This window comes from Adiantum capillus-veneris, chromosome 7 (genome assembly GCF_014529385.1).
Source record: "Adiantum capillus-veneris isolate H3 chromosome 7, ASM1452938v2, whole genome shotgun sequence".
In the NCBI taxonomy this organism is placed as follows: Eukaryota; Viridiplantae; Streptophyta; class Polypodiopsida; order Polypodiales; family Pteridaceae; genus Adiantum; species Adiantum capillus-veneris.
The window spans coordinates 46,187,400-46,201,638 of record NC_140937.1 but is presented as its reverse complement, the minus strand read 5'-3'; the positions used below and the strand labels follow the sequence as shown (position 1 = coordinate 46,201,638).

Sequence of the window (14,239 nt, the reverse complement as noted above, 5' to 3'; positions counted from 1 at the left end):
GACAGAAACCCTAACCACTCTCTTGTACTTTGAACTGATTAATACATAAAGAAATGCCGAAAAGGGCGCCAGTCTTCGGGGCCAATATCTCTAGGCATGGAACTCCGCTGGGCCAATGCAAATCTATTGTGAACTGTGAACTGTTTTGAAGTGGTTAGTTGGTGCTGTCGTGATTGATTCTTGACTTGGAGTGTCCAAGTCTGTTACAGTGGTATCAGAGCACGGCTGATTTCTCTTCTACGGGAAATCTGATCCCAAATATTTTTTTCCGCGGCACCTATGGCTTCACGCTAGGATCAGTCGACTCCCTCTGCATCCGGAGATGCGGGCAGGGATCACAATGAAGATTCCGGCAAAGAGTATGGCCCGCCTCGGCCTACTCAGGCGGAGCAACGAGAGATGAAGCATCGTCAATTGATTGGCGATGCAACAAAGATGATGCTCAGTTTTGCGAAGGACCCGAAATTGGCAAAATATATGAGCGAGACTTCTTTTCAAGAAGTGCACGAGCAATGGCAGAATACCACAACACCACCCCCGAAACCCGCTCTCAAGAAACCTTCTGCTCGCAAGAAATATTCAGAGAAGGAATTGGAAGAGGTGGTTGATGCACGGATTGCTCAGCTTTTTGACGCGCAGAAGAAAGCCAAAAAGCACTGCAAAAAGCAGAAGAAAGGCACTGACTTTTCGGGTTATTTGGGTCGTCAGTCGACATTTGACAAAGCAACGAAACAGAAGAAGCATGTTCGGTTTGAAGGAGTACCCAATTCTTCTTCTTCTTCTTCTTTTGACAGTTCTTCTAGCTCTTTAGATTCGAGTGAAGAAGATAGAAAAGGCAAAAAGTGAAGCAAGAAACAACGCTTCGAAAAGGGGAAGAAAAAGGCAAAGAAGTCTAAATCTCGCCCAGTGAGTGATAGTTCTACAGAGGACTCGTCTACAGATAGTTCAGACTCTGATGACGACAACTTTTATGTGAACAAGAAGAATTTTTATAAAGCCTACCAGTATGACTTTCTGGAAGATAAAAGCAAGAAAGTCAGAGAGTTTAAGGAAGGTGGATAGTCGATCAAATTTGACACTTTTTCAGGATATAAAGATGCTTCGAAGGCTTTGTCTTTTATACAGCAGTTTGACATCGCTTTCGCAGGAGGACGCTACTGAAAGCACTCCAAGGATCAGAGAGCTGCCTCTTATTTTACGGGGAATGCTCGAACTTGGTGGTCCATGCTTCTATTAAACAAGACTGCGCCAGTTAAATGGCTGAAATTTAAGAAGCGTTTTATTTCTTCTTGGCTAACGCAAGAGTATGAACGCAATATACGAGCTGCTTGGAACCATCTTCGGATGACCAAGAGAGATACAATGGATGCTTATTGTGAGAGATTCCGGAGCTCTTTTCTACGTGCCTCTTCATTCAAGAAGATCTCGTTCAGAGAACAGATTGAGCGGTTTACCTTGGGTCTACCTACAAAGATCCGAGATCACTGCTTGGAACAAAAGTCAGCTTCTATTCAAGAGTTGATGAGTCATGCGAAACGGGGCTTTGCCATTCACTCTGGCAGTCTGACCTACCCCATCGATGAGGTCATGACACAACGAGCCGAACAGACTTCAGCAAATAAAAGTAGAAAGAGAAAGAGCAACCCAGAAAAGAAGGATGCACGACCCAAGCTTACTCCTGAGGAGAGAGCTCGCTTCATCAAGGAGGGGGAGTGCTTTGGATGCGGGGAACATGGACATATCTCCGCGAAGTGCCCTAACAAGGCACCGAATGAACAAGATGATGAAAGGCCAGAAAGTTCTAAAGCAACTGAGAGACGTGGCAGAAAAGGCAGATAAGAAGCAGAACTGGTACCACATGGCGTGGGACCTGAACCGAATCAAATGAATGAAAGTACAAACTTTGCTGTTTTTGGGGCAAAGTGAAGGATCAGGAAGCTCTTTTGAAGGAGCCAAGGCCAACTTCTTTTCACTTGGAATTGGCGGCTCGATTTGGAACTACGCCCGACAGACTGAGGCCACAGGCGGAGGTAGTTCGAGTGGCACCCGGACGGGATGTTGCCATCACACCGAGCATTGGCAAACTTCGTTTGCAATGATAGGGGTGTTCAAGGCACGCGAGTGACGTTCTACTCGGAATCCCTTGGTACCACAAGAACTACGCCGTGGTTGACTACCGGGCCGAGAAAGCGACTTTGACAAATGAAGGGCTCAGAGATTGTACTTGATGACCTTCAATTTCTTTACTCATCCTTTTGGGAGAGAACTGAACGATGGATAAAGGTGGAATATGTTTTGACCTGAACAAAAGAACGCCAAGATTTTTCTCCACACTCATGCCGATTGCTTTTTAGAGGGCCTGAAGATCATACCATTGATCTGATACCTGGAAGCACACCACGGAACCGGCCACCTTACCTGTGAGCCGAGCATAGAATGAAGAGATTATGAACCAAGGGTCTTGTCTAGCCTAGTACTTCCGTATTGCTCTAGAGTGTTGTTGGTTTTGAAGAAAGACGGATCTTGGAGAATGTGCGTCGATTTTAGAGCTCTCAACAAAATCACCATCAAGAACAGATTTCCGATTCCTAGGATCGATGATATACTCGATAGATTACAGGAATCCTCGTGCTTTAGCAGGACTGATCTGAAGAGTGGATATCATTAGATCAAAATCGCGTCGGGAGACGTCTACAAGACAGCTTTTCGGACGACTTTTGGGTTATTTGAGGTTTTGGTGATGCCTTTTGGCTTAACCAATGCTCTTGCGACATTTAACCGGATGATGGACAGGATTTTTCGAGAGTACAGGCTATTTGTTGGCACTTTCTTTGACGATATCATTGTTTTCTCCAAGAATGAGGCAGAACACAGAGATCATCTGCTTCAGGTCTTTCAGGCATTACGAGATCACAAGTTCGTGATTAACGCAAAGAAAAGTGCATTTTTCCTACCAAAGATACATTTTTTGGAACACATTGTCTCAGCAGCAGAAGTGCAAAATGGATCCGGCCAAGATAGAGACTATCTGTGATTGGCCCGATTTGAAGAATGTCCATGAAGTTAGAAGCTTCTTGGGACTGTGTTCGTACTACATGCGGTTCATTCGAAAGTTTGCAGAGGTTGCTTCCCCTTTGCATATCTTGACACAAAAACGAGTGCCTTTCTCGTGGGGACCCACAGAGGTGACTGTCTTTCAGACATTGAAAGAGAAATTGACTACAGGACTGGTTTTGACTTTGCCAGACTTGCAGAAGTCATTTGAAGTATATTGTGATGCTTGTGGACGTGTCTGGGTGCGGTCTTAATGCAAGAAGGCCATGTCATTGCTTACGAGAGTCGATTGTTCTCAAGGCCGAGATGACAGCACAGATTTATGAGAAAGAGCTTTTGGCGGTTATCCATGCTCTTACTCAGTGGTGGCATTACCTACTCGGAGCGGATTTTACCGTTTTTACAGACCATCAGAGTTGGCGCTACTTCTTGTCACAGAAGCGGCTTTCGGAAAAGTAGATACGGTGGGCGAACATCTTGTCACAGTTTCACTTCCAGATTGTCCATGTGCAGGGACAGAAGAATGTGGTGGCAGATGCTTTGTCTCGGAAGCCGTTGGTTCTGGCTATTTCCGCGTACATCATAGGAGCTTCGAGGATATGGTCGACCAGTATGCCACAGATATAGATTTTGCAGACGTTTTTACACGGATACGGGATGGGGAGACACTAGCGGGATTCCATTCGGGATGGCTACTTGATGAGAAAAACCATGTTGTGCGTTACACAGCCGTTGAGAGAAAAGGTTATGATTGAATGCCACTATCCACCTTTTACTAGTCACCGCGGCATTGCTACCACCATGAAAGGGGTAGAGAGAGACTTCTTTTGGCCGAGACTAAGGATGTGGAAGAGTTTGTGCACAATTGCTTAGTATGCTAGAAGGTCAAGTTTGACAGGCATAAAGCCCAGGGATTGTTACAGCCTTTACCCATACCCACCCGCCCTTGGGAAAGTATTGCAATGGATTTCATTTTTTATCTCCCGAGAAGAGTGGTCACGATGGATCTGGACTGTTATTGACAGATTTAGCAAACAGGCTCATTTCATTCCAGTGAAGAAAACAGTCAAGCCGGATCACTTAGCGAGATTGTTTGTGGCCCAGACGAGACTTAGATACGGCTTTTGCCGAGGTTCGCAAGACTTTGCAGAAGTCTCAAGAACCACAGAAAAAGGTAGCGGATCGCCATCGTCGCAACTTGAAATTGAAGGAGGATGATTGGGTGGTCTTACGTTTTGAGAAGGCACGCCTGAGAAAGAAAAAGGGAAAGGAGAGGCTTTTTCCAAAGCTTAGTATACAATACTACGGACCTTTCCAGATCACTAAAAAAATAGATGATGTCTCCTTCTGACTGAAACTGCCTGATACTTGGAGGATTCACAATGCATTTCATGTGAGTCTCTTGAAACCTTTTAAAGGTGATGTGCCTGATGATGGGGAGCCTGATGAGCAAAACCCGAAGTGGAAGAAAACGAGGAAATCCTTGTTCCTGAAGAGATTTTGGCACATAAGGATATGAAGAAAGGTAAAAGTCCAAAGGCGGTTCTTGGTTAAGTTCAAGAACTATCGTGCATTTGATGCGAAGTGGATGGAGGAGGAGGACCTAGCAGATACTCCTCGGATTGTGAAACTTTACCTTGATGCTTTTGATTTAGCATATTCTACTCCAAATGGAACCCAGAATTCAGCTCAGTCGGAGATATGGTGCAGTAGGATGCACAAGAGGGGAGTCACTCCGCTCCTTTGTCAACAGATGCCTTGATTTTTGATACTAAAGTCACTGATGTCTTATTGAGCTTCAGGGATATTGAGAGCTGACAATATTCTGCTGGATGACTTTATGAAATGAAATTCCTGATTATGATACCGATTTGTTCTCGACTCTTTGAATTGCAAGAATTGATAGATGAAATGACTGCCGCATTTTGGTCTAATTGATCTCGAATAGACATGGTTGCAATAGGGGTTAGTCAATCTGACATCGATGAGGTCCCGATTGGATCTAGATGCAATTGCTAGCTACATTGTCGATAAATCATGCTCTAAGATCCGAATGAATGTTGAAGGTCATGTGATGTTTTGTGATGTCTAGTGATGTCCTGTGATGTGACTGTTGATTGGTACATGTGCTAGATGTGTGTTCCTAGTACGCAGGTACTAACAGTCAGTGTCTGCTAAGACGGTTTATGGCCTCTGTCTGTTTTGCAGGCGTAATCGAGGGCGATTACAATGCTTTCAAGAGGGGGGTATATCACAAAGTAATGACGTGTCTGCCCGAGAGCCGAAATCATGACGGCTGTTGAAAACCCCAAATGTGCAAACCCTAATCCTAAAACATGCAAACCCCAAAATCTGCCAGAAACCCTAAAAACAACAAAAAGCCTAACCCTAACCCTAAAAGGGCAGCAGTGAAAAGCGCCAGCCTGATGACGTGGTAGAATCCCGGAGTTTGCAGCGCTGATTTAGGGCTGCGGCAGCTGATGCTTTTTCTCAACGCAATTTGAGGAGAAAGAGAATTCTTTGCTTTATTTTAAAACTCAAGTGAGTTTGAGAGTAAAAAAAAAGAGCCTTTGCTTTTATTTAGGCTTTTGATCTGAAGCTTTTGGGGCTCTGCTTTTCGCATCCCTTGTAAACTTTAAATAAGTGGTTTGGGCACGCACTCTGCAGAGCATCTGGACGCAGAGTCTGAGAATGAAACCCTAACCACTCTCTTGTACTTTGAACTGATTAATACATAAAGAAATACCGTAAGGGGTGCCAGTCTTTGGGGCCAATATCTCTAGGCACGGAACTCCGTTGGGCCAGTGCAAATCTATTGTGAACTGTGAACTGTTTTGAAGTGGTTATTTGGTGTTGTCGTGATTGATTCTAGACCCACAGTGTCCAAGTCTGCTACACTTCTCTCAGTTTTTGCTTGAGAGCACCCTCGGACTTTGTACTTTGCTCAAGGTATAATATAAAAATAAATACCGAAAGGGGCGCTAGACTTTGGGGCCAATACCTCTAGGCACGGAACTACGTCGGGCCGTGTGTCGTCTCTGACTAAATTGTGATAAGATTTCAAGTATTTTCTCGTGTGTCGTGCCAGATTCTAGACTTGGGGTGTCCAAGTTTGTTACAGAGCTTCTTTACCACTTCTTGATTAGAGTACCTTATCCTTTGATATCAGTGTAATAGGGAACGGGTGGATCGCAGCCCAAATGTTCCGAAACGGCGTTCTGGACGAGTCACGTTCCCGAAACGGAGTCGGGAACGGAACGCCGTTTCGGAACGAGGTGTAACCGGAATGGTGTTCCGGAACGGGGTGAAACGGGCAAAAGTAAGCATTTGGGGGCAGATTTGGGGCTATTTGGGGGACATATTTGGGGCAGTTTGAGGGCAGGTTTGGGGTTGTTTAGGAGTTGATTTGGGACTAAAGCTGAATGGAGGTAATTCAAGCCGTACATTAGTCGACCATCCCCCCCGCCGGTTCCCGTTCCCGTTCTTGGTAACTATGTTTGATGTGCCTTGTGGTTGTATAGGTATTGACTCCCATGATCTCATTGTATATCTTTGGGGGTTTTTCCTATATTTCTTGTATATGGACCTATGGCCGATATATTGTAATGCAAAGGCTCACAAGCCCCATCCTTTGATGTACCTTGTGGTTGTATGGGTATTTCCCCCTAAAATCTCTTTGTATATCTTTCAAGGTTTTTCCATATTCCTTGTCGATGGACCTATGGCTGATTTTATGTAATGCAAAGGGTCACAAGCCCCACTTTTTGGAGAGATAGATAGATAGATTTCATTATCGGCCTCGGAGGTCAAATATGACCTATGGGACCAAGAAAACATACATGGTTGAACATTTGACTAGAGGAGTACATAGAGTTCTAGAGAGAGAGAGAGAGAGAGAGAGAGAGAGAGAGAGAGAGAGAGAGAGAGAGAGAGAGAGATTGTTTCCTTTTTTTGACCTAGGTGGGACGTTTGCTCTTTATTCACTTCTATGCCGGCATACCAAGTTGAACCTCCTGCCTAACCAACAGGAGTTGGACGAAGAGTTATCCACTTACAACCTGGACTCTGCTTCCCGGGGAAGAAGCAAACATGCTATTTTACGCTTTTTAGAGCAGCACAAACTCGTTCATAATATTTTACTGATTATTGTTCTATTGGGGACGTGTATGATGATTGGTGATGGCGTGCTAACACCACCGATTTCTGGTACACTGTTCTTTCTCCTTATGTCAAGATATAACACTCTCTTTACACTAGGATTGGTCCTGTTATGACCAGTAATTTATACCCATGATGCATGTATCTTTATACCTGATTTTACGTGCATTTAAAAGAGCTTTTGTGTGCAGTGCTAGCAGCGGTCTCTGGCATTGATCTTGCAGCAAAACATATAGAGGAACGTGAGTTGCTAATACTGCCTCCGATTATTATTTTCAATCTAACATTGCTTTCTTGTAGATGTTTAGTAGGCCTGGACTGAATTTAAAAATTTATAGAGCACAAAAAGGTTTTGAATTCAGGATTGATAATAAGAAAAATGAAATATCAAATTGAGATGTATGCCGATGCCATGCTGGTTGTATAATTGTAGATCACATGTCAGTATATACGACTTCATAACTAGCTCTCGCAAAAACGAAATCAAAACCAGGCGAGGCAATTCCTAAAGGAGGGATGTGAGAGAGAGAAAGGGAAAAAGGGGGAGGCGGTTGTATAGACAAGATATGTGAAAAGATTCTGATCACATGTCTAGGATAGAGCACTTCATAACTCTCTCTCTCTCTCTCTCTCTCTCTCTCTCTCTCTCTCCCCCCCCCCCCCCCCCCCCCCCCCCCCCCCTCTTGACAGCTCTATAGTGTTTCTGTTTAGTTAGTTTCTTTCTTTCTTTTTATCAAGACCTTGTATCAGATTCACCATGATGTAACTCTTTGGTCTCATAGGTCTTTCATTTCATCTGTGTGCGCGGGCGCGCAAAAGCAGGGGGGCTTGGTACCCTTTTGCATTACGTAATTCAAATTACAGGCTCGAAGGCATTACATCAACACACAAAATATAACGGATCTGCAACCCTTGGGATATCCAACAGCTACAAAACATAGGGGAAAAACTACCAGCTAGGCAAAGTTCAAACAAACAAGCACACTGCAATAGGCCCAATAGATGAGTAAATTGCCCTGCCCAAGACTTTGACAAATAAGTAAAATAAATACCTACAAAAGCTAGGAGCAAGAGAATAAGGGAAGAAAGTAGTAGAGAGCTGAAGCAGAAATAGGTCACTCAGACTTCGACGAGGAGACCAAAAACTCCACCAAAGAAATCTCTAATATCAGACTTTGGATCTCTAAGGCCGTAACAATAGCGTGCCTCCTAGCACAATAAACATCACCCCCGCAAAGAGACTTTGCACCAAAAATCCGGGAGAGGAGGCCTTCAACCATCTCTAGCATTATCAACAGGGCTCTTCAACCTATAGAAGCAAAAACCGGATATATAATAAGTTGAAGAAGAGGGACAAGAGCTCCAACCATCTGACGCCTCCACCACCCATTGCACCCAGATAAGGCTAACATTGACTATTCAAAAACAAACAGAGCCCGTGTAAGGCAGCCCTGAGGAAACGTTGCACCGTAGAGATGATCTGCAAGCACAACATCTGCTGCCCATGAAAAACACTTGGGCTGATTTGTTGAGCAAAAATGCTGGGCTGATCCACAACAAGACGCTGGCTGCCCTACATCTGCTACAAGCCCTCTTGGGCACCCAAGGGAGGGCGCCCCACCTGGGCTCTACTGCTATGCTGAAAGAGGTTACCCCCCCCTCCCCCCCTCCCCTCCTCCCCTGTCACACCTCAATAGAAAAGAACTTGTATCCTTTTTCTATTAATCTTAAATTTTACAAGTGTGTTTTCCTTTTATAAAACAAGATAGCTAGAACAGTGCACCATAATATGATCACCGATGATTAGTCACATGTTAAGGTGGACCCACATATGTTAAGGTGGACCCACACAGTGGGTTTGAACATAGATAGTGCACACTCCCTCCTAGATAACCCAATAGGGCACCTGTGACTTGTAACTCGTGCATATCGGGATCATACTTGCACATAGAAAGGGTTGATGCCTTGGAGTGTGGGCTAGATCCGCCTGAAAAGAAAGTTACAATCAACAAGATGGCATGATCATGAAGATTGCTCATTATGCATATGTAGGTTGAATGCATTGAATGCTTTATCTCCTCATAGATATGTTAAATCCATGTTTTGAAGCAAAAACCGTATTGTACTCAGGAAAAGCTTTCAATTGATACCCATATTAATGTGTGTTTTTAGCAGTTCCAAGATGGAAGCTTCTAGAAGATTCTAGAAGAGAGATTCTAGAAGGAAGGTTCCAGAAGGAGGACACGTGGCGGGACACTTGTCACAAACTTTCCAAAAGATGAGACACTTGTCAAAAAGCTTTCAAAGGAAGAGACAAGTGTGTGGATACTTGTCAAAAAGCTTATAAAGGAAGAGACACTTGTAATGCCAACTTTATCTTGTACTAAACACTTGTCACAATCCTCTTCAACTTTTCCCTTTTCTCTTTTCTCTTGAGACAACTTCTCTATAAATAAAGCCACTTTCCCTCTCATTTTCCCATCTCCTATTTATTGAATTTTCCTCTACCATCAGCCCAAGAAACCCCCTTCATTACCATCAACATCTCTCTCTGCGCTTACTATTCCTTCATCCTCAAGAAGCCATATCTCTCTCTCTCTCTCTCTCTCTCTCTCTCTCTCTAGCTTGCTGTTTTTCAAGGCAGCACACCTATAAATCTGAAAATTCTACTCTTTCCCTTCAGTTTTGCGCTCTTCTATTCATCCGACAAGCAACCAAGACACTAGATCTCTTCTCTAGCATATGCAGCAGCTAAATTTTATCTTTGTGCATATGTTTGAGAAGTCTACTTATGTTTACTTTTATGCATATGCACATGGCATCTTGCATGGTCTACGAATGCGAGTCTACTTGAACCCACTCTCGGGTTGATTAATTGAGATCAATCTTAAGGTACTTGGGTTGAGTAGAAATCTATTTCCTTCGGCGGGGGGGGGGGGGGGGGGGGGGGGGGGGTTGCCCATCTTCAACCCTCATTTTACCTCTTGTCTCTTTGAAGTGTTGTGGTTAATATTTTTGTCATTTTGTCAAGTTCTTTAAGCACTCTTAGTTGTTCAGGGCTCTTACAGTGTATCAGAGCTTTGGCTTGATCCTCACCCCTACGCTACTAGTGCTTATAGTTGATTGTGTGCACCTTTGCCTGACCATTTCTTATTTTACTAATGGAAGACACAAACACTGCTACCTTACAAGGTCTTCAAAGTTTGCAAGAGGAGAACCGCTCTATTCGAGAACAACTTCTCGAACTCGACAAGGGCGAGAAGCCCAATGAAGCCAAGAAAGAGTAGCCAGCAAAGCAACGCAATTCTAATGGAAGGAGCCGATCACGAAGCCCATTAGCAGTGATGAAGGAGAATGGACGAGACAAAAGAGGACGCTCTATCTCAAAGAAGAGAAGCCATCGAAGCTGAAGTACATCCTCTTCATCAAATTCATCTAGTGAATCTTCAGATGGGTCATCATCAAGCGACAAGGAGATACCTCATTCATACAGAAAATCTCATCGAAGGCAAAGACATCGATATTCTTCACCCTCTTCTTCATCTTTGAGACAAGTTCGTCCTCCTCTACTTTGAGATCTAGGCATGGAAGAAGGCACAAGAAGACGAAGACCAAGTCACTCTCACAACTTGAGAAGAAGGTCAAGTTTAGTATGTATGATTGCTCACGAATTCCTAATTTTCTTTTAATATTTGTTCGTTAATTTCAAATAATGTTTGGTCGTGAGAAGTATAAAGAGAAGGAGAAGATTAAGTTTGCAGCTTTACATTTGACCGATCTAGCTCACACTTGGTGGACGGGATTGGAGTATGATGGTGCTGCCCCACGATCGTGGAGAAGTTTTGTCCGCATGCTGCAGTCCCAATTTCTTCCGATCCATTTCAAGAGGGATGTGAAGATGGAGTGGGACCGCTTGTTGCAAAGGAAAAATGAATCTTTGGAAGACTACATCAAGAGGTTTTGGGAGCTACTTTTGAAAGTCCAACAATTCAAGAAGATCGGCAACTCTAAAAAATTAAGGAAGTTTCAGGGAGGTTTGCATTTTAAACTTTGCATTGCTCTAAATCATTACTCTTGCTCTAATCTTAGGGAACTCATAGACCATGCGGAGACATGGGAGTTGGAGCACAATAGTGGAGACTCTTTCGAAGAGAAATAAGAAGAGGCCAGCCAATTGGGAAGCAAATTCAGTCCCTAAAGAGGGACAAAATTAGCACCAACAATCAGCTCTAAATCCAAAGAAGGTGAAACCCTACTCATTTTCTAATGCTCCCCAGTTTAATTCAACCTTATATCTTCCAAGGAAGCAGTTTACTAAAGAAGAGAAACAACAATATATGAAAGAAGGGAAGTACTTCAAATTTGGTAAAGAGGGACACATAGCAAAGCAGTGTGCAAACAAAGGAAACAAGAAGGTTTCTTCTGATGACAAAGCCAAGCCAATGGCCACAATCAATGCTATACGAGATGTGGTTAACAATGTAATAAACTGCTGACGTGTCAAACCCTAAAGAATGGAGCCAACTTACAGATATGGCGGAGGGGCCTAAACCTAAGTGTCACAAAGTGATGACGTGGTTGCTCGAGAGCAGAAAACCCTAACCCTAATTGTTGAAACCCTGATTCTGAAACCCTAACCCTAAAACTTGCAAACCCTAATTTTGGAAACCTTAACCCTAAAACTGCAAAAACCCTAACCCTAACCCTAAGGGCAGCGTGGCAGATTTTCAAAAATTGCGTTGACATGATGACGTGGTAGGCTGTATCGATTTTCGTGTTTTGCACTGGCTAATGATGTGGCAGGCTGTACGGATTTTCGTAAATTGCGCTGGCAGCTTTTTGGCTTTGCTTTTGGACCAGAAGCTTTTGAGTTTTGAAGGCTTTTTACTGTAACTACCTTTTAGGCCAAGGGCCTTTAAATATGAGGTTAGGGCTCATTCTCTAGCATGCTTCCTGGAGAAGGTGCAGAGTCTGGAGTACCGGCTTGTACTGTGTTGATGCAATATAAAGAAATACCGAAAGGGGCGCCAAGGTTTGGGGCCAATACTCTCTGGGGTGGAATTCCGCCACTCCGTGTCGCGTGTCGTTTCTCTCTCTCTTTCAGTTCGGTTGTTATTAAAGTGCTAAAAGTTTGTTTAGCCTGTTCTTTTCTATTGGCATGTGGTGCCCGTCTTGTGACAATGGTATCAGAGCATCAGGCGTGTGCTTTTCTGAAAGCATACCGGTCCTACAAAAGAGCAAACAGAGCTATTGGAAATTTATTTGAGGTATCTTCGCCCTCCAACCCGGACTTATTAGCCACTCCCACCCTTCATTGCGCATCGGGCGTGCTCCCGTCTTCAGCGCAGCGTCTTACAGGGCATAAGCCAATTAAGATCACTTGCAAGAGAAGGATCCAGATTTGTTTCAAGTCATTGTTTTTCTCAGAAGTAGTGCCATGCAGATGTTGATGTCTATAGCTACCAAGCCGCACACTTCCAAGGACTTGGCAAGCTTTCAAGAAAAATTTTCCCCGAAGTTTTATGGTTTCTGACATCTTCCTTCGGAGTGCAACTTCTGGCAAAGTGGGGTATCCTGAAATGCTTGCCATGGAAATCCTAGCAGATTATAACTTGACGTTTCTCGACATCTCCCAGTAGATGTCTCTTCACAAACAGATGACCTTGGAGGTTCGGTGTGAATGCTATCTCTTGGGACTACCACCGCCGCCAAAGAAACATTGTCTGTCCAAGAGCTGATGGACCATGCTGTGCTCGGCTACGACCTCATGGAAGGAACCTAACCCTAATTTTTGGTGCAGGTTTCAAGACGGAAAGTCACTCGACTTTTTGAGCTCGACTGATGTCAAGATTGCTTTTTAAGTTTGAGTTCTGTTTGAACTTGTTTGGTGATCCTGTTTGGAATTTGTTTGAAATGGATGGTATCTGTTTTCAACCTGTTTTGGTGTTGATTTAAATTGTTTGACTCCGGTTTAATATTGGTTTCAATGATTGGTGATTTTACTCCCGGGTGGAGAAGTGAGAAATATTGTTTTGGTTTGAACCTTGGAACGACGCAGGCCGATGCCTGGGGAGCGTTTCGTTGTATGTTTGAAAACGTCCAAACGACACAAGCCGATGCCTGGGGAGCGTGTGGTTGTATGCTTGTAAAATAATTATTGTTGTGACTCCCGGCCCGGACCTGGATGGTTATGCGGAAGGAGTATTAAGAAGTTTGAGCAGTGGTTACTCTCAGCACCTCCAAATGACGCAGGCTACGGTCTGGGGGACGTTTGGTTGTAAAAGGCCTCTATATCTCCCGGCCCGGACCTTTTTAGTTTATGCGGGAGGAGTGATGAGGGAGTCGTTGAATATCTCTCGGCCCAGACCTTGTTAGGTTATTCGGGAGGAGTGTTCATCGGCGCCTTTTTTATATTTCTATGTCTTGTAGCATGCATATGTGAGCATTTGTGTTGCATTGTGATGTGCCAATCACTAAATATTCCTAATTGGATGAGATTGCGTGGGAATGTAATTTTAGTGCATAAAGAAACCCTGGAAGATCAGTACGGTCTGGGTGTGATGGCTAATTTTACTACGCCGGAATATCAAGAGTTCCAATCTCGACGAAAGGAGAAGCTAACTCCTTGATCAAAACAGTCGAAAGGAGAAGCTAACTCCTTGATAAAAAGAGCAAACTGATTGTCCCTCGGATTTTATTTTTTTTTGAGCTAACTTGAGTTGTTTTGCAGATATGTTGTAATCGCGGACGATTACTCTCTTTCAAGAAGGGGAGATGTAACAAACTGGTGACATGTCAAAAGCCTAAAGAGAGGAGCCAACTTACAGATGTGGCCGAGGGGCCTAAACCCTAAGAAGAACAAGTAACAGAAGAAGTGTCACAAAGTGATGATGTGGTTGTCCGAGAGCAGAAAACCCTAACCCTAATTTCTTCCAAAAACCCTAATTGTTGAAACCCTAATTCTGAAAATCCTAACCCTAAAACTTGCAAACCCTAACCCTAAAACCGCAAAAACCCTAACCCTAAC

At 43.8% G+C, this 14,239-nt stretch overlaps 1 protein-coding gene across 3 annotated transcripts in view; it reads left to right on the top strand.

Annotated features, from left to right (window-relative positions):
• Positions 1-14,239, top strand: part of LOC147453786 (putative potassium transporter 2) — a 71,389-nt gene that overhangs the window by 32,019 nt on the left and 25,131 nt on the right. For all 3 annotated transcript variants that reach the window (XM_086515882.1, XM_086515883.1, XM_086515881.1), the window contains 2 exons: positions 7,015-7,260; positions 7,404-7,454. In XM_086515882.1, coding sequence (XP_086372008.1) covers positions 7,015-7,260; positions 7,404-7,454 — 297 coding nt within the window. The remainder of the gene's footprint in view (positions 1-7,014; positions 7,261-7,403; positions 7,455-14,239) is intronic.